The sequence below is a fragment of the Oncorhynchus nerka genome, linkage group LG3 (genome assembly GCF_034236695.1).
Source record: "Oncorhynchus nerka isolate Pitt River linkage group LG3, Oner_Uvic_2.0, whole genome shotgun sequence".
Classification (NCBI taxonomy): Eukaryota; Metazoa; Chordata; class Actinopteri; order Salmoniformes; family Salmonidae; genus Oncorhynchus; species Oncorhynchus nerka.
This window is the reverse complement of record NC_088398.1, coordinates 68,648,619-68,673,092: the sequence shown is the minus strand read 5'-3', so window position 1 is coordinate 68,673,092 and position 24,474 is coordinate 68,648,619. Positions and strand designations below refer to the sequence as shown.

General features: G+C 44.8%; 1 protein-coding gene across 4 annotated transcripts; it reads right to left on the bottom strand.

The window, feature by feature from the left end:
• Positions 1-577: 577 nt before the first annotated feature.
• LOC115116646 (tetraspanin-7-like) lies at positions 578-22,872 on the bottom strand. 4 transcript variants are annotated; one of them, XM_065015048.1, is made up of 8 exons: positions 22,709-22,872; positions 10,745-10,933; positions 5,673-5,747; positions 4,959-5,054; positions 4,703-4,858; positions 4,507-4,590; positions 4,209-4,289; positions 578-696 (listed from the first exon to the last, which is right to left on the bottom strand). In XM_065015048.1, the coding sequence occupies exons 1-7, from the start codon at positions 22,772-22,774 to the stop codon at positions 4,221-4,223; spliced, it is 735 nt and encodes a 244-aa protein (XP_064871120.1). In that variant the 5' UTR covers positions 22,775-22,872; the 3' UTR covers positions 578-696; positions 4,209-4,220. The 4 variants fall into 4 exon arrangements, with proteins under 4 accessions (XP_064871120.1, XP_064871111.1, XP_064871121.1 ...); XM_065015039.1 differs by lacking the exon at positions 578-696 and adding an exon at positions 2,820-3,891; XM_065015049.1 differs by lacking the exons at positions 578-696; positions 22,709-22,872 and adding exons at positions 2,820-3,891; positions 18,976-19,215.
• Between the last annotated feature and the right edge of the window lie 1,602 nt (positions 22,873-24,474).

Below are 24,474 nucleotides of genomic sequence, written 5' to 3'. Positions count from 1 at the left end.
TTCTCCTGTCCTATTCGGTGTCCTGTGTGAATCTAAGTGTGCGTTCTCTAATTCTCTCCTTCTCTCTTTCTTTCTCTCTCTCGGAGGACCTGAGCCCTAGGACCATGCCCCAGGACTACCTGACATGATGACTCCTTGCTGTCCCCAGTCCACCTGGCCGTGCTGCTGCTCCAGTTTCAACTGTTCTGCCTTATTATTATTTGACCATGCTGGTCATTTATGAACATCTTGGCCATGTTCTGTTATAATCTCCACCCGGCACAGCCAGAAGAGGACTGGCCACCCCACATAGCCTGGTTCCTCTCTAGGTTTCTTCCTAGGTTTTGGCCTTTCTAGGGAGTTTTTCATAGCCACCGTGCTTCTACACCTGCATTGCTTGCTGTTTGGGGTTTTAGGCTGGGTTTCTGTACAGCACTTTGAGATATCAGCTGATGTACGAAGGGCTATATGAATAAATACATTTGATTTTGATTTGAATTTGAGTTATCTGCTTTGGACAGTCTGAAATGTCAGGTACTATAGGCTAAAATATATACATTAAAAAAACACATTTAAAATGAAATAAAAAAGACTTGCCTTGGGGACACATCTGTTTATTGGATTGAAGTGAAATTAAACATCCTGATGAGAAATGCATCATTCTTGTTCACTTTATTTGTCAGTAAGCACTCCTGTCTTCCTAGACACTTTGCGAACCTAAAATGTAAGACATGTAGAAAACAAAATAATGTCAGCTCTATTCATTCAATTTCTACCTGGAACATTCAGGACTATTCCACATCACAGAGGAGCTCTGAAGAGGTTTGACCATCCTTTGTGTAGACTTAGCGGTCCTGAAAGGACCTGGGTTTGTTTGTGTAGCAATAGCGCCACCTAGTGTTCAGATCTGACAAATACAGGGCAGAAGGAAGGAAGGGTGCGGAATGCATCGGTGACGTCCTCTCTAGCTTAGTATTCATGTCTCCTGCTTTTGTTTCATGCTAATATGATTAATGGCAGAGGTCTTTAACACAGGGAAATAGAGAGGGAGGGGAGGGAGGGAGGGAGGGAGGGAGGGAGGGAGGGGGGGAGGGAGGGAGGGAGGGAGGGAGGGAGGGAGGGAGGGAGGGAGGGAGGGAGAGTCGAGGGAGAATGTGGGAAGAGAGAGACAGCAACGGAGGTTGGTGAAGGTGAAAAGTGGAGGGGAAGGAGAGAATAAGTGAAGGGCAGAAGGGGGAGGAGAGAGAAAGAGAGTGTAGAGAATACACTTCAAGACACAGCAATTCAGCTGTAAAGTTATGAGGATCGTTTATTAATACAGATATCACTGATAGTTACAATATCAACAACAGAACAGACTGTATTGGCATGCTACAGGAGCTGGTGTAGTTATTAAAAAGGTTGGCTTATGTACAAAACGTTTAATCTTTTCATTAATGCTGCAACTGTAGATTGAGATATTTATTGACTGGTCTTCTACAGGTTTGCATTTGTGTTAGTTTAGTTATATTTAATGATCTACTTAATAACAGTAAACTGTCTTTCTACTCTGCTGGAGGTGAGAACCCCCTATGTTTGCTGGATTTCAATACAAATTGGCATTTCAGTAGTTTCACATTTCTAAATCCATCCGTTTTAAGTCATTTCAATACACTGGGAGTTCTTAGTAGCACTTTATTTGAAGGTTTAAGGTTATTTGCCTTGTATATGGAGTGGTGCTCCAATTTAGTCCCCAAAATGTGTTCCATAGGTTTTTGTCATGTAAATACCATTTTACCATGCAGTTTCTAAGTAAATACCAGTCATCCTTCCTGTAATAGGGTTGTGCTCAATTCGAATTGAAGGCAGTTAATTCAGGAGTTAAACTGAAATTCCAGTTCAATGATTGATAAAGGGCATCTAATTTTTAATGACTTCTCAATAAGCTGAAACGGAGAAGCAATTTATGTTTTTCAATTTTAAATTCAAATCGATTCCTGAATTGACTGCCTTCAATTCAAATTGTACCCAACCCTGTTCTGTAAAAGGATTTAATGCAAAAAAGTTTTGTAAATCTGAGTGATTAGAGAAAACAGCATACACGTGAAAGCCCCAAAAACAGGTTTGAGATCCTCTGTATAGCAGAGGTCACAGCTGCCTCCATCATGACTTTGAGACATGAACATACATACACAACACCATATGAAACACCAGTCTGAGTGTTGCATCATATCATTGGCCTTACAAGAATATGAGCATTGACTACATCTCAAATAACACGCTATTCCCACCCAATTCCCACTCAATTCCCATCCTATTCCCATCCTATTCCCATCCTATTCCCACCCAATTCCCACTCAATTCCCACCCAATTCCCACTCAATTCCCACCCAATTCCCACTCAATTCCCACCCAATTCCCACCCAATTCCCATCCTATTCCCATCCTATTTCCATCCAATTCCCACCCTATTCCCATCCTATTCCCAACCTATTTCCATCCAATTCCCACCCTATTCCCATCCTATTCCCAACCTATTCCCACCCAATTCCCACTCAATTCCCACCCAATTCCCATCCTATTCCCATCCTATTTCCACCCAATTCCCACCCTATTCCCATCCAATTCCCACTCAATTCCCACCCAATTCCCATCCTATTCCCATCCTATTTCCATCCAATTCCCACCCTATTCCCATCCTATTCCCACCCAATTCCCACCCAATTCCCACTCAATTCCCACCCAATTCCCACCCAATTCCCACTCAATTCCCACCCAATTCCCACCCAATTCCCACTCAATTCCCACCCAATTCCCACCCAATTCCCACTCAATTCCCACCCTATTCCCAACCTATTTCCATCCAATTCCCACCCTATTCCCATCCTATTCCCAACCTATTCTCACCCTATTCCCACCCAATTCCAGTAGACGACTCTACCCACTTGTAACCACCTTAACTCTTTCTCACTCACACTCGTAAGTGTGCAGACAGAAAGGCAGACATACTATTAAAACAACATGAAATAAACATAAGCCTATACATCTCAACGTGTGCCACAAAAACACATAACATCCATCAAATCATTAAAGAATATATTTGTCCGTCAAAATTCGAGGCTCATATATATTAAAAGAACCTACGCTCACATATATTAAATCGGAACAGCTCAGTGTTCCGAACCAAACTTGACACACACTTCATGAATTGTTATAATAATAAATAATAAATGATTAAGACATCTACACATCCAGAGACCAAATTGATTACACAGTTAGTTCATTGTAAGCTAACATCATAGATATGGCCACAAAAGTCTGAGATATCATCCATGAAGCAGCGAAATAGCAGGAATGCAAATGAAAGGCTAAAAGTTAGCTCTAAATGCTCTCTCAATGTTATATCAACATATCTTCTCTATATGTGTGTAGCTTGGGTATTTACAGCGGTGATCCAAAACATGATGAAAATACAGTGTATGCTGGCTACTGTTTTATCTTTAAATATGGTTGAATCATTTCATACAAATCTGTGCATTGCTTTTTAAATGCTAGGCCCTGTATGGAGCATGCCAGACCACAAGGGGGTGCTGTGAGCGGACAGTGAGGCAAAGACTGCTAAGGGGCAGGATGATGTTGGCGCTTAGCACTGATGCAGGGTCAGATATCCATTCGTCACCCTAATAGTTAAGTTTAGCATCAAGGCTTCGTGTGACCTGTTCCTAGATATGTCCCTAAGGACAACTTCTACCCAAAGTGTTAGAGATGACTAAACTTGTAATATGGAGCAGGATTAAGTTGCCCATAGATGCTTAACCAAGGTCAGTGTTGCATTGGGGAGGGTAAGAGTTTTAGTTATGCAGTGTGCTAGTGTTGTGGGGATCTTCTGTCCCAGTCTACCAAGGTGCTGTTCGCCCTCTCCTCTTCATCTCCCTACAAACAAACAACCACCACACAGGCTCTTAGACAACTATAGATATGTCTGCATATATAATGTGTGTGTGTGTGTGGTCCTCTGTAGCTCAGTTGGCAGAGCATGGCCCAGGATAGTGTGTTTGATTCCCGGGACCAACTGTGCATATGCACGCATGACTATAAGTTGCTTTGGATAGAAATATCTGCTGTATTTGACATTAGTGTGTGTGTGTGTGTGTGTGTGTGTGTGTGTGTGTGTGTGTGTGTGTGTGTGTGTGTGTGTGTGTGTGTGTGTGTGTGTGTGTGTCTGTGTGTGTGATAGAGTAGCCACTTACCTGCTCTCCCTGCTACACCATCTCATACTGATTAGCAGTAATGATCCTGGACAGACAGCAGGCCAGCAACATGCCAATCAACTGAGAGAGAGAGAGAGAGAGAGAGAGAGAGAGAGAGAGAGAGAGAGAGAGAGAGAGAGAGAGAGAGAGAAGAAAGGGGGGTGATAGATGTGTAGAGACGTGAGAGAGAAGAAAGGGGGGTGATAGATGTGTAGAGACGTGAGATAATTGAACTTTAGATTATAGTGAACCTTAGACACAGCACTCCTATCATCAGACAACACATTCTCTCTCTCACCTGTGAGAAGGCAATTCCAAATGTTACTCCCGCGATGATGGCCATGTTGGTCTCAAGGAAGGAGGTTACCAGTTCATAACAGCCCTAAAACACAAAAAACACAGGGGATGGGTTAGTATGTAACATATGGGGACGGGATAGTGTGTAACACAGGGCACTGGTTAGTGTGTAACACAGTGGACGGGTTAGTGTGTACCTGCTGGTAGACCTTGGTGTGGTTTATGGTGGTGTTGCGGAGGTCCTGAGGGCTGCAGTCAGAGGAGTTGGAGCAGCAGCTCAGGGGAAAACCGTTAGCAGGGTAGTACACACTGCCCAACCAGCTGGTGTAGTTGTTCACCCCACAGCAACGCAGCTGGAGAGAGACACACATAGACGTGATTGAATTTTTGTATTGTTGTGACAATAGTAGTTTTGTTGATGTTGTCGTTGTTGATGTTGTTGTTGTGACTCACGCTGCTTTGGACGTTGTCCACAGCCAGGCTCTTCTCATCCTCAGCATCATAATTCAACACGGCGTCAGTATATGTCCTCAGGAAGGTACCTTTTATCTGTGGACACACACAGCATATGTTTTACTATCCACTAAAAGTCCTATTTTCCCTAACCGTAAACCTAATTGTAACCCTAACCCAATAGCCTTTGTCCTCGTGTGGACCTGGGAAATGTCCCCACAAGGGAACATTTTCCTGGTTTTACTATCCTTGTGGGGACTGTTGGGGTATGCACAAGGATAGTAATAAAAGCCCCCCCACACATACAGTCTTGTAGAACTAACCTTGTGTGGACACAAAATTCTGTCCCATTCCAAATCCTATTTTCCCTAACCCCTAAACCTAACTCTTACCCTAACCTTAACCCTAAACCTAACACTAATTCTAACCCTAACCTTAACCCTAAACCAAGTAGAAATAGAATTTGACCTTGTGGGGACTTGGTCAAATTTGGTCAAATATATATATATATATATATATATATATATATATATATATATATATATATATATATATATATATTTTTTTTGTGGGGACTTCTGGTCCCCACATGTATAGTTAAACACGTCCACACACACACACACATACACACGTGATGTATCTCTACTGGCAGGTACTCAGCTGAGATGGGTCCAGATGAACTGTGGGTAATGTAGTTCAAATAGAAAAACTGACCTCATGACGAAAAACAAAGCCAGAGATCCCAGCCACCAACTCAGCTAGGAACACCAGGGACAAGAACATTACATACTGCAGAGAGATAAAGAGAAAGAGAGAGAAGGGGGAGAGAGAAGTGGAAATAAAAAAGAAATAAGCTACATATAAAAAGAGGTTGTGTGTGATGGGGACAGGCTAGTGATGGGGACAGGCTAGTGATGGGGACAGGCTAGTGATGGGACAGACTAGTGATGGGGACAGGCTAGTGATGGGACAGGCTAGTGATGGGGACAGGCTAGTGATGGGGACAGGCTAGTGATGGGGACAGGCTGGTGATGGGGACAGGCTAGTGATGGGGACAGGCTAGTGATGGGACAGACTAGTGATGGGGACAGGCTAGTGATGGGACAGGCTAGTGATGGGGACAGGCTAGTGATGGGGACAGGCTAGTGATGGGGACAGGCTGGTGATGGGGACAGGCTAGTGATGGGGACAGGCTAGTGATGGGACAGACTAGTGATGGGACAGGCTAGTGATGGGACAGACTAGTGATGGTGACAGGCTAGTGATGGGACAGGCTAGTGATGGGGACAGACTAGTGATGGGACAGACTAGTGATGGGACAGGCTAGTGATGGGGACAGGCTAGTGATGGGGACAGGCTGGTGATGGGGACAGGCTAGTGATGGGGACAGGCTAGTGATGGGACAGGCTAGTGATGGGGACAGGCTGGTGATGGAGACAGGCTAGTGATGGGGACAGGCTAGTGATGGGGACAGGCTGGTGATGGGGACAGGCTAGTGATGGGACAGGCTAGTGATGGGACAGACTAGTGATGGTGACAGGCTAGTGATGGGACAGGCTAGTGATGGGGACAGGCTAGTGATGGGACAGACTAGTGATGGGACAGGCTAGTGATGGGGACAGGCTAGTGATGGGGACAGGCTGGTGATGGGGACAGGCTAGTGATGGGGACAGGCTAGTGATGGGACAGGCTAGTGATGGGGACAGGCTAGTGATGGGGACAGGCTAGTGATGGGGACAGGCTGGTGATGGGGACAGGCTAGTGATGGGGACAGGCTAGTGATGGGACAGACTAGTGATGGGACAGGCTAGTGATGGGGACAGGCTGGTGATGGGGACAGGCTGGTGATGGGGACAGGCTAGTGATGGGACAGGCTAGTGATGGGACAGGCTAGTGATGGGGACAGGCTAGTGATGGGGACAGGCTAGTGATGGGACAGGCTAGTGATGGGACAGGCTAGTGATGGGGACAGGCTAGTGATGGGACAGACTAGTGAAGGGACAGGCTAGTGATGGGACAGGCTAGTGATGGGACAGACTAGTGATGGGACAGGCTAGTGATGGGACAGACTAGTGATGGGACAGGCCAGTGAGGGAAAGGCTAGTGATGGGACAGGCTAGTGATGGGACAGGCTAGTGATGGGGACAGGCTAGTGATGGGGACAGGCTAGTGATGGGACAGACTAGTGATGGGACAGACTAGTGATGGGGACAGGCTAGTGATGGGGACAGGCTAGTGATGGGACAGACTAGTGATGGGGACAGGCTAGTGATGGGACAGGCTAGTGATGGGACACGCTAGTGATGGGGACAGGCTAGTGATGGGACAGACTAGTGATGGGACAGGCTAGTGATGGGACAGGCTAGTGATGGGACAGACTAGTGATGGGACAGGCTAGTGATGGGACAGACTAGTGATGGGACAGGCCAGTGATGGGACAGGCTAGTGATGGGACAGGCTGGTGATGGGACAGGCTAGTGATGGGGACAGGCTAGTGATGGGGACAGGCTAGTGATGGGACAGACTAGTGATGGGACAGACTAGTGATGGGACAGGCTAGTGATGGGGACAGGCTAGTGATGGGGACAGGCTAGTGATGGGACAGGCTAGTGATGGGGACAGGCTAGTGATGGGACAGGCTAGTGATGGGACAGGCTGGTGATGGGGACAGGCTAGTGATGGGACAGACTAGTGATGGGACAGGCTAGTGATGGGACAGGCTAGTGATGGGACAGACTAGTGATGGGACAGACTAGTGATGGGGACAGACTAGTGATGGGGACAGGCTAGTGATGGGACAGGCTAGTGATGGGACAGGCTAGTGATGGGACAGACTAGTGATGGGGACAGACTAGTGATGGGGACAGGCTAGTGATGGGACAGGCTAGTGATGGGGACAGCCTAGTGATGGGACAGGCTAGTGATGGGACAGGCTAGTGATGGGACAGACTAGTGATGGGGACAGGCTAGTGATGGGACAGACTAGTGATGGGGACAGGCTAGTGATGGGACAGGCTAGTGATGGGACAGACTAGTGATGGGACAGACTAGTGATGGGACAGGCCAGTGATGGGACAGGCTAGTGATGGGACAGGCTAGTGATGGGACAGGCTAGTGATGGGGACAGGCTAGTGATGGGACAGGCTAGTGATGGGACAGGCTAGTGATGGGACAGACTAGTGATGGGACAGGCTAGTGATTGGACAGACTAGTGATGGGGACAGGCTAGTGATGGGGACAGGCTAGTGATGGGGACAGGCTAGTAATGGGACAGGCTAGTGATGGGACAGGCTAGTGATGGGGACAGGCTAGTGATCGGACAGACTAGTGATGGGGACAGGCTAGTGATGGGACAGGCTAGTGATGGGGACAGGCTAGTGATGGGACAGGCTAGTGATGGGACAGGCTAGTGATGGGACAGGCTAGTGATGGGGACAGGCTAGTGATGGGACAGGCTAGTGATGGGGACAGACTAGTGATGGGGACAGGCTAGTGATGGGACAGACTAGTGATGGGGACAGGCTAGTGATGGGGACAGGCTAGTGATGGGGACAGGCTAGTGATGGGGACAGGCTAGTGATGGGACAGGCTAGTGATGGGGACAGGCTGGTGATGGGGACAGGCTAGTGATGGGGACAGGCTAGTGATGGGGACAGGCTAGTGATGGGACAGGCTAGTGATAGGACAGGCTAGTGATGGGACAGACTAGTGATGGGGACAGGCTAGTGATGGGACAGGCTAGTGATGGGGACAGACTAGTGATGGGACAGGCTAGTGATGGGACAGGCTAGTGATGGGGACAGACTAGTGATGGGGACAGGCTAGTGATGGGACAGACTAGTGATGGGGACAGGCTAGTGATGGGGACAGGCTAGTGATGGGGACAGGCTGGTGATTGGGACAGGCTGGTGATGGGGACAGGCTAGTGATGGGACAGGCTAGTGATGGGACAGACTAGTGATGGTGACAGGCTAGTGATGGGACAGGCTAGTGATGGGGACAGACTACTGATGGGACAGACTAGTGATGGGACAGGCTAGTGATGGGGACAGGCTAGTGATGGGACAGGCTAGTAATTGGACAGACTAGTGATGGGGACAGGCTAGTGATGGGGACAGGCTAGTGATGGGGACAGGCTAGTGATGGGACAGGCTAGTGATGGGACAGGCTAGTGATGGGGACAGGCTAGTGATGGGACAGACTAGTGATGGGGACAGGCTAGTGATGGGACAGGCTAGTGATGGGACAGGCTAGTGATGGGGACAGGCTAGTGATGGGACAGGCTAGTGATGGGACAGGCTAGTGATGGGACAGGCTAGTGATGGGGACAGGCTAGTGATGGGACAGGCTAGTGATGGGACAGGCTAGTGATGGGGACAGACTAGTGATGGGGACAGGCTAGTGATGGGGACAGGCTAGTGATGGGGACAGACTAGTGATGGGACAGGCTAGTGATGGGGACAGGCTAGTGATGGGACAGGCTAGTGATAGGACAGGCTAGTGATGGGACAGACTAGTGATGGGGACAGGCTAGTGATGGGACAGGCTAGTGATGGGGACAGACTAGTGATGGGACAGGCTAGTGATGGGACAGGCTAGTGATGGGGACAGACTAGTGATGGGGACAGGCTAGTGATGGGACAGACTAGTGATGGGGACAGGCTAGTGATGGGGACAGGCTAGTGATGGGGACAGGCTGGTGATTGGGACAGGCTGGTGATGGGGACAGGCTAGTGATGGGACAGGCTAGTGATGGGACAGACTAGTGATGGTGACAGGCTAGTGATGGGACAGGCTAGTGATGGGGACAGACTAGTGATGGGACAGACTAGTGATGGGACAGGCTAGTGATGGGGACAGGCTAGTGATGGGACAGGCTAGTAATTGGACAGACTAGTGATGGGGACAGGCTAGTGATGGGGACAGGCTAGTGATGGGGACAGGCTAGTGATGGGGACAGGCTAGTGATGGGACAGGCTAGTGATGGGGACAGGCTAGTGATGGGGACAGGCTAGTGATGGGACAGACTAGTGATGGGGACAGGCTAGTGATGGGACAGGCTAGTGATGGGACAGGCTAGTGATGGGGACAGGCTAGTGATGGGACAGGCTAGTGATGGGACAGGCTAGTGATGGGACAGGCTAGTGATGGGGACAGGCTAGTGATGGGACAGGCTAGTGATGGGACAGGCTAGTGATGGGGACAGGCTAGTGATGGGGACAGGCTAGTGATGGGACAGACTAGTGATGGGACAGGCTGGTGATGGGGACAGGCTAGTGATGGGGACAGGCTAGTGATGCGGACAGGCTAGTGATGGGGACAGACTAGTGATGGGGACAGGCTAGTGATGGGGACAGGCTAGTGATGGGGACAGGCTAGTGAAGGGGACAGGCTAGTGATGGGGACAGGCTAGTGATGGGACAGGCTAGTGATGGGGACAGGCTAGTGATGGGGACAGACTAGTGATGGGGACAGGCTAGTGATGGGGACAGGCTAGTGATGGGACAGACTAGTGATGGGACAGACTAGTGATGGGACAGGCTAGTGATGGGACAGGCTAGTGATGGGACAGGCTAGTGATGGGGACAGGCTAGTGATGGGACAGGCTAGTGATGGGGACAGGCTAGTGATGGGGACAGGCTAGTGAGAAGTATGTGTTATGTCGATAATTAGCACTGTGTTTCTCTAACGACACTCTATTAATCAGCATTAAACAATTCTAGTGTGTGTGTGTGTGTGTGTGTGTGTGTGTGTGTTTGCCTGTACACTCCTCTTCCTCTCCTCACCAGTTTGAGCATCCATGGGCTCCCCCTGCAGGTGGCGAAGCATCCGAACAGGCCAAAGACGATGATGACAGTCCCAGTGCCGATGAGGACGTACGGAGCGTTGGTGGTGTTCTCAGCTATCAGAGAGATATACGGGCCGATCATAAACTTCCCCCATACTCCCACTGCCAAGAGGATCGCTCCTGTGATCTGGAGAAGAGAAGGAAGGAGAGAGAGAGAGAGAGGGAAAGGAGAGGAGAGAAAGGGGAAAGGACAAATAAGGGACATAGATGAGCAAAGGGAGATGATGGTGGGGGAGAAGAGATAGGAGAGAATATGAGAGAGAGAGAGAGAGAGAGAGAGAGAGATGTTGATATCCAGAGGTACACTATTCAGCCAGCAGAATGCAGTGTTGCTTAGGTCTACCGATGGTGCGGAGTGAACATTAGAGAACACCACCATGTTGCTCAACAATGCAGAGCCCTCTTGCCTCTCTGTAGTATGGGAGAATAAAGTTGCCGTTAGACTCAGATATAAGATCAGTTGAGTGTAATGGATAACAGGTTTAAATGTAGATATGTGATCACTAGATCAACCTTTCAGATTGTCCTCTCTGACCAAGGAGTAAACCGTGGTTGTTTCTAAGTGTGAGAACAGAAAGGGGAGGGCAGAGAGAGAGAGAGAGAGAAGGGATGGGGAAGAGTTCGAAGGCAAATGGATATGTTGATACTTTCCTGTGGAACATGACACCCCCCCCCACCCCACACACACACACACACACACGGAGCGAATCAAAAGGACCCATTGATCCAGAGTGGGCCGCTTCCTTCTGTTACTCTGCTCTTAGCATTTGTAATGAAGGCCTGTCATAAAGGAGTGTGTTGTGTGAGCCAGCTAAAAGCCCCTGTTCACCAGCTGGGGGGGGCTGCTTTTTTTGTGACGGGTACATTTGAGGGGCCGATCTGTCAAAGACACTCTACTAGCAGAGCCTGGTGCCAAACCATCTTCATCTCCCTCAAAGAGGTCCATCTCTGCTGCCTGGTGCTGCCATACTGCAGGACTGCACACACACGGCATGTAATCAGACCCACATGTACACACACGCACAGCACACAAATACACAAAAACAATGTGACATAGTTTATTGGCAGGTGTATGGGCCCAATTGTCATCTAAATGAATTACCATTACCTGAATGAGGTGCAGTGCTGGGCCCGGTTTCCCGATACTGATTGAACTTAAGGTTCCGAGTGTTTTAACGATGCATCTTTCCTACAACTGCCGAAGATGTAACATACGTTTCCCAAAATACCACACACAAAGAACGGTTTGCTAAAAGGTGCTACATGGTCAATCCGAAGTCTTCATTGGCATTGCAGCATTTATGGTGATACGGCCTCTGCAGAAGTCAGGGCATTCACACTTCACGGAGCAGCACAGAGCTGTTGTGAAGGAAGTTGTCAAGGAAGTGAGTTTGTGTTTATACAGGACCTCCCGCCCCCACCTACCGTCAACCAATCATGTCAATGCAGAGACATAAGGAGCCCTCCGCATTGTTCCAAAATGTGGGAGGCGCACGGCAATGCGTTATTGCTAGGCTGGGCCAAACACGTTTCAAGTTGTATTGGTGGTATGTACAGGATACACACGGTATACACAGTCCAACGAAATGCTTACTTGCACCAGTGGAGGCTGCTGATGGGAGGATGGCTCATAATAATGGCTGGAATGGAACAAATGGAATGGCATCAAACACATGGAACTATGTGATGGGTGTATTTGATACCATTCCACTAATTCCGCTCCAGTCATTACCATGAGCCCGTGCTCTGCAGTTAAGATGCCACCAACCTCCTGTGACTTGCAGGTTCCTTCTCGACAATGCAACAACAATAAGAAATAATAAAATATAAGAATACTACGAACATAAAGAAAATGTCTCAGTATTTTGGGTTGGAAGAACACTGGGAGAGGAGTCAGAGACAGAGAATGCTTGGCTGACAGGGCCAGAGTTAGACTGTCTCCATGGTAACAGACATTTATCTCTGAGGTGCTGCAGTATCCAAGCAGAGCTCAGCCTGAACATAGAGAAACCCTCCCTCTCCTCCTCCTCTCTTTCTCACTCCAACCTTGTATGAACAGCAGGTGGAAAAGCCCATCCCCCCCATAAGTCTAGATGCACTTACTGCCGACCAAACCTGGACTGTTCTTTATTAATTAAAAGACTGAGGTCTTTAGAGACTGAGGTCCCTGAACTAAATCAATAAAATTTCCCTCTTATCTTGGAATATGTTTATAACTTAAGCATTCATAAGTAATGACTCCAGTCCAGTCCAGAGAGCTCATCCTAGTAATGACTCCAGTCCAGAGAGCTCAGCCTAGTAATGACTCCAGTACAGTCCAGAGTGCTCAGCCTAGTAATGACTCCAGTCCAGTCCAGAGAGCTCAGTCTAGTAATGACTCCAGTACAGTCCAGAGAGCTCAGCCTAGTAATGACTCCAGTCCAGAGAGCTCAGTCTAGTAATGACTCCAGTACAGTCCAGAGTGCTCAGTCTAGTAATGACTCCAGTCCAGAGAGCTCAGTCTAGTAATGACTCCAGTCCAGTCCAGAGTGCTCAGTCTAGTAATGACTCCAGTCCGGAGTGCTCAGTCTAGTAATGACTCCAGTCCAGTCCAGAGTGCTCAGTCTAGTAATGACTCCAGTCCAGAGTGTTCAGTCTAGTAATGACTCCAGTCCAGTCCAGAGAGCTCAGCCTAGTAATGACTCCAGTCCAGAGAGCTCAGTCTAGTAATGACTCCAGTCCAGTCCAGAGAGCTCAGCCTAGTAATGACTCCAGTCCAGTCCAGAGTGCTCAGTCTAGTAATGACTCCAGTCCAGAGAGCTCAGTCTAGTAATGACTCCAGTCCAGTCCAGAGAGCTCAGTCTAGTAATGACTCCAGTCCAGTCCAGAGAGCTCAGCCTAGTAATGACTCCACTACAGTCCAGTGATCAGCCTAGTAATGACTCCAGTCCAGTCCGGAGGGTTCTGTATGGAAATTAGTTGAAACTAACACGAACACTGCATTAAATGATTCAATATCAGATGTCCCTCTGTACTGTAGCTGGTATTACATACTGTACAGTATTTTGCCAATCCATCACTGTTAGAGGCCTTGCTGTTCTCTGTGTGTAGGGAACTTAACAGATAATCAATTAGGCAAATCTCCTGGCCTGTGTGTGGGCCGGTACTAATGGCCATGCAGAAGAGCCTGAACTGTCTGGCATCATTATAAGAACACTGCCTAGATAATGGTTTATTCCTCAAACCAATTATTGATGATATTCACCTAATATCTTATTTACCAAGAAAAACTTGGGTATTTCTATAAACAGAAAAAATGTAGTTAGCAGATTATCATACATTACCATATTACCAAGGGATTTTGAAGTAAACTTTTTTCTGGAAAAGCTTTTAGAAATTTCTGATGAATTATAATATCTTCATCATGAGTTATAAGGTTAGCATGTACGTACACACACACACACACACACACACTACAGTTATGCCGACACGTTGAGACATAGTCACGTGTTCATGGCAGCGTTTCTGTGGTGAGGTGACAACAGGACGTTGTATGTGTGCCCTTCTCTGCAGTGTGGCGTTTGCAGACGTACTTTTAAATTGTGTTTTTTATTTCAATGTCTAGCAATCTATATTTCCATCTATCTATCTACAGTGCCTTCAGAAAGTATTCATACCCCTTGATTTATTCCACATTCAAAATGAATTAAATATACTTTTTTTCTCACCCATCTAGCACACAATATTCCAGTGTTTCCCAACTCCAGTCCTCCAGTACCACCAACAGCACACATTTTTGTTGTAGCCCCAGACAAGCACACCTGATTCAACTTGTCAACATATCATCAAGCCCTCAATGAGTTGAATCAGGTGTTTTAGTCCAGGGCTACAGCAAAAATGTGTTCTGTTGGGAATACTCCAGGACCAGAGTTGGGAAACACTGCAATATCCTATAATGACAAAGTGAAAACATGTTTTTAGAAGTGTTTGAACATTTTTTGAAAATGAAATACAGAAATATCTTGTTTACATAAGTATTCAACCCCCTGAGTCAATATATGCAGTGGTGGAAAAAATACCAAATTGTAATTTTTGAGTAAAGGTAAAGATACAGTAATAGAAAATGACTCAAGTAAAAGTGAAAGTCACCCAGTAAAATTCTACTTGAGTAAAAGTCTAAAAGTATTTGGTTTTAAATATACTTACTTAAGTATCAAAAATAATTGTAATTGCTCAAATATACTTAAGTATCAAAAGTACAAGTATAAATCATTTCAAATGACTTATATTAAGCAAACCATACAGCATCCTTTTATTTTGATTTTGTTATTTACGGATAGCGAAGGGCATGCTCCAACACTTATAGACATAATTTAGAAACGAAGCATGTGTTTAGTGTGTCCACCAGATCAGAGGCAGTAGGGATGACCAAGGATGTTCTCTTGATAAGACCATTTTCATGTCTTGATAAGCATTCAGAATGTAACGACTACTTTTGGGTGTCAGGGAAAATGTATGGAGTAATAAGTACAGCATTTTCTTTAGGAATGTAGTGAATTAAAATTAAAACTGGCAAAAATATATAAATTGTAAAGTACAGATAACCCAAACGACTTAAGTAGTATTTTCAAGTATTTTTACTTAAATACTTTACACCACTGAATACATATTAGAATCACCTTTGGCAGCAAATACAGCTGCGAGGCTTTCTGGGTAATTAAGAGTTTTCCACACCTGCATTGTACAATATTTGCCAATTATATTTTTCAAAATTCTTCAAGCGCTGTCAAATTGGTTGTTGATCATTGCTTGACAACCATTTTCAAGTCTTTTGCCATAGATTTTCAAGCATATTGAAGTCAAAACTGTAACTCGGCCGCTCAGGAACATTCACTGTCCGATTGGTAAGCAACTACAGTGTAGATTTGGCCTTGTGTTTTCGGTTATTGTCCTTGTTACGACTTCCGCCGGCTCCTCTCCTTGTTCGGCGGCCGACGTCACCGGCTTTCTAGCCATCGCCGCTCCATTTTTCATTGATCCATTTGTTTTGTCTTGATCCATACACACCTGGTTTACATTCCCAAATCACACTGCATGTATTTATTCCTCTGTTCCCCCTCATGTCTTTGTGTGATACTGTTTGTGTTACGTGTTATTTTCTGACGCGCCAGACTGGTGTTCTGTTATTCCGTGTTGTTCACAAGGCATGTTTATTTGTTAAACATAAGTTTTGTGACTGTTTGCGCGTTTTTTTACGTTTGCCAATTGGCTGGAGGTTTTGAAGCAGTTGCTTTTGGTTTCTTCTGCCTCAATAAAGTGTCCGCCTGTTCACAACCCTCTACAGAGCTGGTGTAACTGAGTTAGGTTTGTTGGCCTCCTTGCGGGCACACACTTTTTCAGTTCTGCCCACAAATTGTCTATGGGATTGAGGTCAAGGTTTTGTGGTGGCCACTCCAATACATTTTGGTACAACTTTGGAAGTATGCTTGGGTTCATTGTCCATTTGGAAGAACCCATTTGCGACCAAACTTTAACTTCCTGACTGATGTCTGGAGATTTTGCTTCAATATATCCATATAATTTTCCTGCCTCATGATGCCATTCTATATTGAGAAGTGCTCCAGTCCTTCCTGCAGCAAAGCACCCCCACAACATGATGCTGCCACCCCCACAGCATGATGCTGCCACCCCCACAACATGATGCTGCCACCCCCACAGCATGATGCTGCCACCCCCACGGCATGATGCTGCCACCCCCGTGCTTCACAGTTGGGGATCGTGTTCTTCGGCTTGCAAGCCTCCCCATTTTTCCTCCAAACATAATGATGGTCATTATGGTCGAGCAGTTCTATTTTTGTTTCATCAGACCAGAGAACATTTCTCCAAAAAGTATGATATTTGTCCCCATGTGCAGTTGTAAACCGTAGTCTGGCTTTTTTATGGCGGTTTTGGAGCAGTGGCTTCTTCCTTGATGAGCGGTATAGGACTCGTTTTACTGTGGATAGAGATATTTTTGTACCTGTTTCCTCCAGCATCTTCACAATGTCCTTTGCTGTTGTTCTGGGATTGATTTGCATTTTTCGCAGCAAAGTACATTCATCTCTAGGAGACAGAACGCATCTCCTTCCTGAGCGGTATGACGGCTGTGTGGTTCCATGGTGTTTATACTTGCGTACTATTGTTTGTACAGATGAACGTGGTACCTTCAGGCATTTGGAAATTGCTGCCAAGGATGTACCAGACTTGTGGAGGTCTACAATTTTTTCTGATTGCTTTTGATTTTCCCATGATGTCAAGCAAAGAGGCGCTGAGTTTGAAGTTAGGCCTTGAAATACATCCACAGGTACACCTCCAATTGACTCAAATTATTTAAAATCGACTATCAGAAGCTTCTAAAGCCATGACATAATTTTCTGGAGTTTTCCAAGCTGTTTAAAGGCACAGTCAACTTAGTATATGTAAACTTCTGACCCACTGGAAATGTGATATAGTGAATTATAAGTGAAATATTCTGTCTGTAAACAATTGTTGGAAAAATTACTTGTGTCATGCACAAAGTAGATGTCCTAACCGACTTGCCAAAACTATAGTTTGTGAACAAGAAATGTGTGGAGTGGTTGAAAAACGAGTTTTAATGACTCCAACCTAAGTGTATGTAAACTTCCGACTTCAACTGTATCTCCCAGCATCTTGTGGAAAGCAGGCCGAACCAGGTTCTTCTAGGATTTTGCCTGTGCTTAGTTCCATTCCGTTTATTTTTTTATGCTGAAAAACTCCCCAGTCCATAACGATTACAAGCATTACCATAACATGATGCAGCCACTACTGTGCTTGAAAACCTGGAGAATGGTACTCAGTAATCTGTTGTATTGGATTTTCCCCAAACATAACACTTTGTATTCAGGAAAAAAATTGAATTGCTTTGCCACATTTTTAGCAGTATTACTTTAGTGCCTTGTTGCAAACAGGTATTCTGCACAGGCTTCCTTCTTTTCACTCTATCAATTAGGTTAGTATTGTGGAGTAACTCAAATGTTGTTGATCCAACCTCAGTTTTGTCCTATCACAGCCATTAAGCTCTAACTGTTTTATAGACACACATGGACTGAGCGGTTTCCTTCCTCTCCGGCAACTGAGTTAGGAAGGATGCCTGTATCTTTGTAGTGACTGGGTGTATTGATACACCATCCAAAGTGTAATTAATAACTTAACCATGCTCAAATGGATATTCAATGCCTGCTTTTTTATTTTAACCCATCTACCAATGGGTGCCCTTCTTTGCAAGGCATTGAAAAATCTCCCTGGTCTTTGTGGTTGCTGTGTTTGAAATGCACTGCTCCACTGATGGAGCTTACAGATAATGAATTGTATGTGTGGTGTACAGAGATGAGGTAGTCATTAAAAAATCACTTTAAACACTATTATTGCACACAGAGTGCAACTTGTTAAGCACATTTTGACTCCTGAACTTATTTAGGCTTTGCCATAACAAAGGGCTTGAATACTTATTGACTCAAGACATTTCAGCTTTTCATTTTTTATTAATTTGTAAAAGTGTCTAAAAACATAATTCCACTTTGACATTATGGGGAATTATGTGTAGGCCAGAGACAAAAAAAATCTCAATTTAAACTATTTAAAATTCAGACTGTAACACAACAAAATGTGGAAAAAGTCAAAGGGTGTGAATACTTTGTGAAAGCACAGTCTAGCCTTGTCTTTATATTATAAACATCCTTCCATCTATTGTATCGATATTCAGGCCAGAAGCTAGATTAGATTGTGGGTTTGTCTGCTTACAATATAACTGATGTCATCTGTTTAAATCAAAACCCAGGGTCAGGTAGGAGGAAGTGATGATGTTGCTATTGTGACGCATCGACCGATGTAGAAGGTTGCCCTTAGTCCCAGATCTAGGATCAGATTACACAAACAATCGGAACCATTACCTAGGACGATGAAGAAAACATTGGATTCTGTATCAGTGGCAACAAGGCAATATCTAACTAATAAAGTCCAATACAATCTGAGAGATTACACAGAAACCAGCAGCCATGACAACACTGACAAAACCAGTCCCCAATACAATAGGACCCAAAACGGATGACCCCTTTCCCACCAGTCCCTAAAAGAGAAATCATGAGTTCTATTTTTAACAGGAACATTAAAACATGTCAGTGTCTCACATACCTCACCGGAATAGGCACCACTTCAAACCACACCGTGTGAACTGGAGTCTGAACCACTCGCCGGAAGACATTAGCGGTCATGACAAGCTGACGACAGAGAAACTCAGGAGCGAAACTATCTGAAGAATTTCAAACGACCACCCCTCTAACAGCCCATCCCTAGTTCCCCTGACCCCCCGGAAATGAGACGAGCTGTTGCCCTGCCCCGGTGCTGAGACCACCGATCCAGTCGGCTGCTCCTTCCTGCTGGGGAGATGTGATCATATGCAGACTAGGGTGTGGAAGCGTTAAGGCTGCTCTGACTGACCAGACTAAATATAAATGTTAGTATCTATGACAGGCACTAAATGCTTGCTGAGAGAGACATGTACAGCCTCTGATTTTCTTGTCTCACATGTAAATGCTGATCCGAGGCCAGATTTGAGTTATACTGTATGTCCTTGGGGGTTCAGGTTAGGGGACAGGGTCAACTGAGGGACAGGGTCGACTGGGGACAGGGTCGACTGATCCCAGACCTGAAGGTCTAGGAGGAGCACTGGGAGAAAAGGGTCCATATCAGGGGATATCTTTACATGAAACGTTTTTGATATTCTAGAGAATACAAACCATTTCCAATACATATTTAGAGTTTTGTGGATATGCACCATCTCTTTTAGACATATATGACATTGGGATTACTCCAAATATCACACATGGCATATGGACTCATTCAATATCCTGAGATATGTGACATCCTATTTTCGCTCTTCATGTTGACAAATACTGACTGTATAAATCACATATCTGTGTTTCCAAGATATGAAGTTATATTGATTCCAGATATGCTTCTCTTGGCTGAGGTCCATATCCGGATCTTGATATGCTTTTTTATCTGCTGAAAATAAGGACAATTTCTGATGCATTTCTAAGTTTTCAGCACATGCTCAATAATTTGGCAAATATAAAATCCATATTTTTCTTTCATGCATTCCCTCCGGATATCATACAGGGTATTTATTGCCTTGACTCATTATATATCCTGGGATAGGCCAATCTGGACATCTTTTTGTTTGATATGTTGACAAATACTGACAGAAGGCATACATAGTGTATGTTCTCAGCACATAATGCATATGCTCTTGACTGAGGTCCATATCAGGATCTTGATATGCTTTTTGATATGCTAAATGACAATCTCTGATGCTTATTTGAGTTTTGAGGACATGCTCAATAATTTGACAAATATTAAATCCATATCATTCTTTCAGACACTAGCTATAATTTTTGTATTCCAATCTGCAGAGGCGCGCAAACCGCAAAATAAAAACACTGTAACTGGTAGCCGAGCAACAAGAATCCGGTATTTTCTGCTGTCGAGTTCCAGCTGTCATTTTTTTTTTTTAAATTTGGGCGCCATAAATTAGTGTAAATAGTATGTGGTCGAATGGACAACTGGAGAAACAAAGTGAGAAGCTCTTCAGAAAATATGTCAAAGAAGTTAACGCTAAAGAGTAGCACATTTGAGCTATTTTATTTATATTGGTAACTAGAATCAAGAATGTTAGCTAATTTGGCCAGCAGCCATTAGGGTTAGTTAGCTATAGTTCGCTAGGCTTGATGGCTGGTAAAAGCTAACTGGCAACCTAGCTAGCTAACAAATAACGAAATTGTCTTCCCTTCAGGGAAACATATTTGTACCCAATATCAAACCTCAAGGTGACAGCTAACGTTTTAAAACAATATTTAGGCATATTTTGTATTACTGATTAATATAAGCTATCAAGCAAACGCATTTAATTAGCTAGCTAACTTTAGCTTGTTTCAGTTCGTTTTGTTATGAATGAAGCAGGTATAGTAGCTACCTTGTGGTATGGTTATGTGAAATGACAATATTTTCTTGCAATATTGACACAATTTTGATTTTATGCATTGGCAGTTTGGAGTAGATCTCAACCCAACACCACAGTGCCGGTTTGCACTGCGCGGGACCGCTTTTGACCATGTCGCATCCATGTCCATAACAAACAGGGCAGGGTATTGAGGGTGTACACGTTTTATTTTCTGTAAAATAAATACAATTAATTTTTTAGCAAAGGTTGGTCTACGTTTGCTTCTTTACAGAAAACTTTTTGTGATTGGAGCTCTGGATTTGATTGCATTTTTTAAAACTTAAATAGCAGAGATGTGCTTTGGAAATAGCAACTTGGATTAAATATGACGATGTCCTCCTTTCCGTGCCCTGTAGTCTACTATTGAATATTGTGTAAATGCATGCTCAGATATGTCACCTTCATGTGAAGAAGCACAATGATTTTCAGCGCCTGAACAGGGCAAATAATTTGGGCGCTGGACATGGATCATGAGTCGGATTTAGCTCATGTTTGATCAGATACACGAGGATGAATTACATATAATGTACGGATATCTATTGAGAACGTGGGGTAATGTGGATTCGTTCATGCCTACGTATAAAGGCGTAGATATGACAAATATGCAAACGGGTGCATGCGCATCAGGTGCATGTCTTGAATTTATCTCATGACACTCCCGATATCTCACTGGACTCATGGTTGAAGGGAGATGTCTGAGATCAGGATTGGATGCGTGTAGAAACTCCCATTACGGAGAATACCCTAGCTCCGTATATGAAATTAAGGATACGCGTATCTGAAGCATGTCTACTCCTTATATCGAATGAAATGTCAGGTGTCCAGAAACAGATAAAGACATCCCCTGATATTGACCCCTTTCGCCCAGTGGAGCATACCTCCATCCTTGTCTGACAAAGATATATCAGGATAAGAGCAGCAAATACACCAGATGAGTTTGTTTACCTTAGGATAGCCTATAGAGGGATTGCTTATGTTTTCCTTAGTTCCCCATCTGACTTGATGTCCATGCATCTGTAGGCTACTGTTTTTCATTTAGCCTAATAATATACAGAGGAGTTGGCTAAAGAAACACATGCTATGGTATGACAATGATAGAGAAGTCTCAGGAGACATATAACAACAGTATAGAGCTTGTATAAGAGTGAGTCAGTCAAGACAAACAACTTATCAGGATGCAGACAAATCATTTGAAATGCGCTGTTTACAAAACATCAGGTGCACATCCATCTCGGGATTTTATAGTGCGACCTATGGTCGAACGCTAAATGAATGACAAAACAATTGACTGCAACCTATGCATGCTGTAGACTCGACATTGACGAGTGCACTTTCATGCTGCTTCGCACCAAACGATGGACCGACAGAAACCGTTACATGATAACCTCGACTGCTAACCTCTACCCGTCTCTGACTACAGAGCTACTGCGCTCTATATAGCCTAAGCATGAGCATGGCATGTATTGCGGTCAGTGACAACTTCGAAATACAGAGCAACATATCGAGACTTCCTCACGCTGGAGTAAGTGACAATGTACGAAATAAGCCAAACGTTACAGCCGAGGATGTCGCATTTCTCCAAGCGTGTGGGCTTGTTGTATACATGACCCTGGTAAGAAGTCATTATCACAAAGACACAGATGAATCTGTACCACAAAGGCAGAGGTTGTCTACAAGAATACATATTAAAAAAACATAAGTACACCCTCGAATTAACTGAATTCCTCGAATTAACTGAATTCATCAAACACATGGAAAAATAACGGTACTTACGGGTAGCCTACAGCTCTGCATCTACAACGACGGAAACGATCTCCCCAAGGCTTTCATTGGGGCAAGGATAAAACAAGGGTAACGTTAACTTACCCAAAACACGAAGGAGTAAACGATGAGGAGGGTTTTGAGAAAGGTTATCACTGGTTTGGTCTCCATTCTGCCCAATGCCCATACATACAACAGTAAACTGAAAGGACTGTTACTGCAATCCTTGCGCTACCACGACTCTCCGCTGGAGGTCTTTCGGCTGCTGCACCACAGACATTCACAGCGCAGCCGCCAATATATTTTTGCTCCATAAGTAGAATTTGATTGCCCCCCCTAACCACTGATACAGGCTCAGAAATTATTTCTCCGTGATATTAGGTAGGATTTGTTTTGATAATCTGTTCCTAGACCTGGTCTGTGGTTAGGAACAAATACCCGAGAAAATAACACAGCTCGATTATCCCCTCTGGCGGACCTTTCAAGCAGGTGGGTTTCCAAGGGCAGTAGTATAGAGTTTGAATAACATGTTTTGTATAACTAACCCAAGATAGACCACAGCCTGTTGTTTACAATGAGAGCAAATTAATCATAGTGGGCAGAACAAAAAGGAGGTGGGCCGAACCAAGCACGAGATAGCAAGATCCTATTGGCGCGTTCTACTATATATTTGCATATTTCCGTTAAGTAACGCCTGCTCGGTGAAGTGCACAGACGCAATAACTAATGCCCTTGAACTCCTTCTAAATAACGTCCCCCCTTTTTTTTCCTTTGGCAAAGGGTCAAGTCTAAAAAAAATCGTACATTCTATTCGGAACAGTTTATAGTCTTGGGAACAGAAAACTGTATTGAGATCAAATGTTTCATCATAGAGAGAATTAGCAACATTTCGGCCAAAATACATCTCTTGCGATCTTCTCAAATTCACACTTTGTTTGTTATATTATCATCATCTTGAGGATTCGGGAATGTATCATGTGTTGGAATAATATGTTGGATAGAAGCCGAATGATTGTTCTGTTTGGTGACTTGCACTGGAATACATGCAAATGAAACAGGATAAGAGTACTACAAGAACTGCCTTACCGAAGTACAGTACAGGGTCCCGAACGTAAACTGGATCTCTTCCCTCCATTGGAAAAGCCTATAAGACTCCATGCTGCCCTACATTATCTAGCTATTGTTGGTAAAGTGGGACATCAACAAAAATGACTGAATTACAAAATGTAAACAAAATATTGGGAACTTTTTATTTTATTTTGATGCACTAGTACATAGTATGCAGATTTACAACCCAATTTGGCACAGTGTATTATTTATGACAGTTTTATGACCATAACATTACCAAACCAGAAATGGTGGATTGATGGCATTCGTGCAAAACTGAAAGCACGAACCACTGCTTTTAATCAGGGCAAGGTGACCGGAAACATGACCGAATACAAACAGTGTAGCTATTCCCTCCGCAAGGCAATCAAACAAGCTAAGTGTCAGTATAGAGACAAAGTAGAGTCACAATTCAACAGCTCAGACACGAGAGGTATGTGGCAAGGTCTACAGTCAATCACAGACTATAAAAGGAAAACCAGCCCCGTCACGGACCAGGATGTCTTGCTCCCAGGCAGACTAAACAACTTCTTTGGTCGCTTTGAGGACAATACATTGCCACTGACACGACCCGCTACCAAGTCCTGCGAGATCTCCTACACTGAAGCCGACGTGAGCAAAACATTTAAAAGTGTCAACCCTCGCAAGGCTGCAGGCCCTGACGGCATCCCCAGCCGAATCCTCAGAGCATACGCAGACCAGCTGGCTGGTGTGTCTACGGACATATTCAATCAACCCTTATCCCAGTCGGCTGTCCCCACATG

Coding starts and splice junctions, on each gene's coding strand:
- LOC115116646 (XM_065015048.1), bottom strand. CDS start 22,774: ATGGAGACCAAACCAGTGATAACCTTTCTCAAAACCCTCCTCATCGTT. Junction 10,934..22,708: donor TTTACTCCTTCGTGTTTTGG/GTAAGTTAACGT, acceptor TCTCTTCTCCAG/ATCACAGGAGCGATCCTCTT. Junction 4,591..4,702: donor ACACCAAGGTCTACCAGCAG/GTACACACTAAC, acceptor TTTGTGTTTTAG/GGCTGTTATGAACTGGTAAC.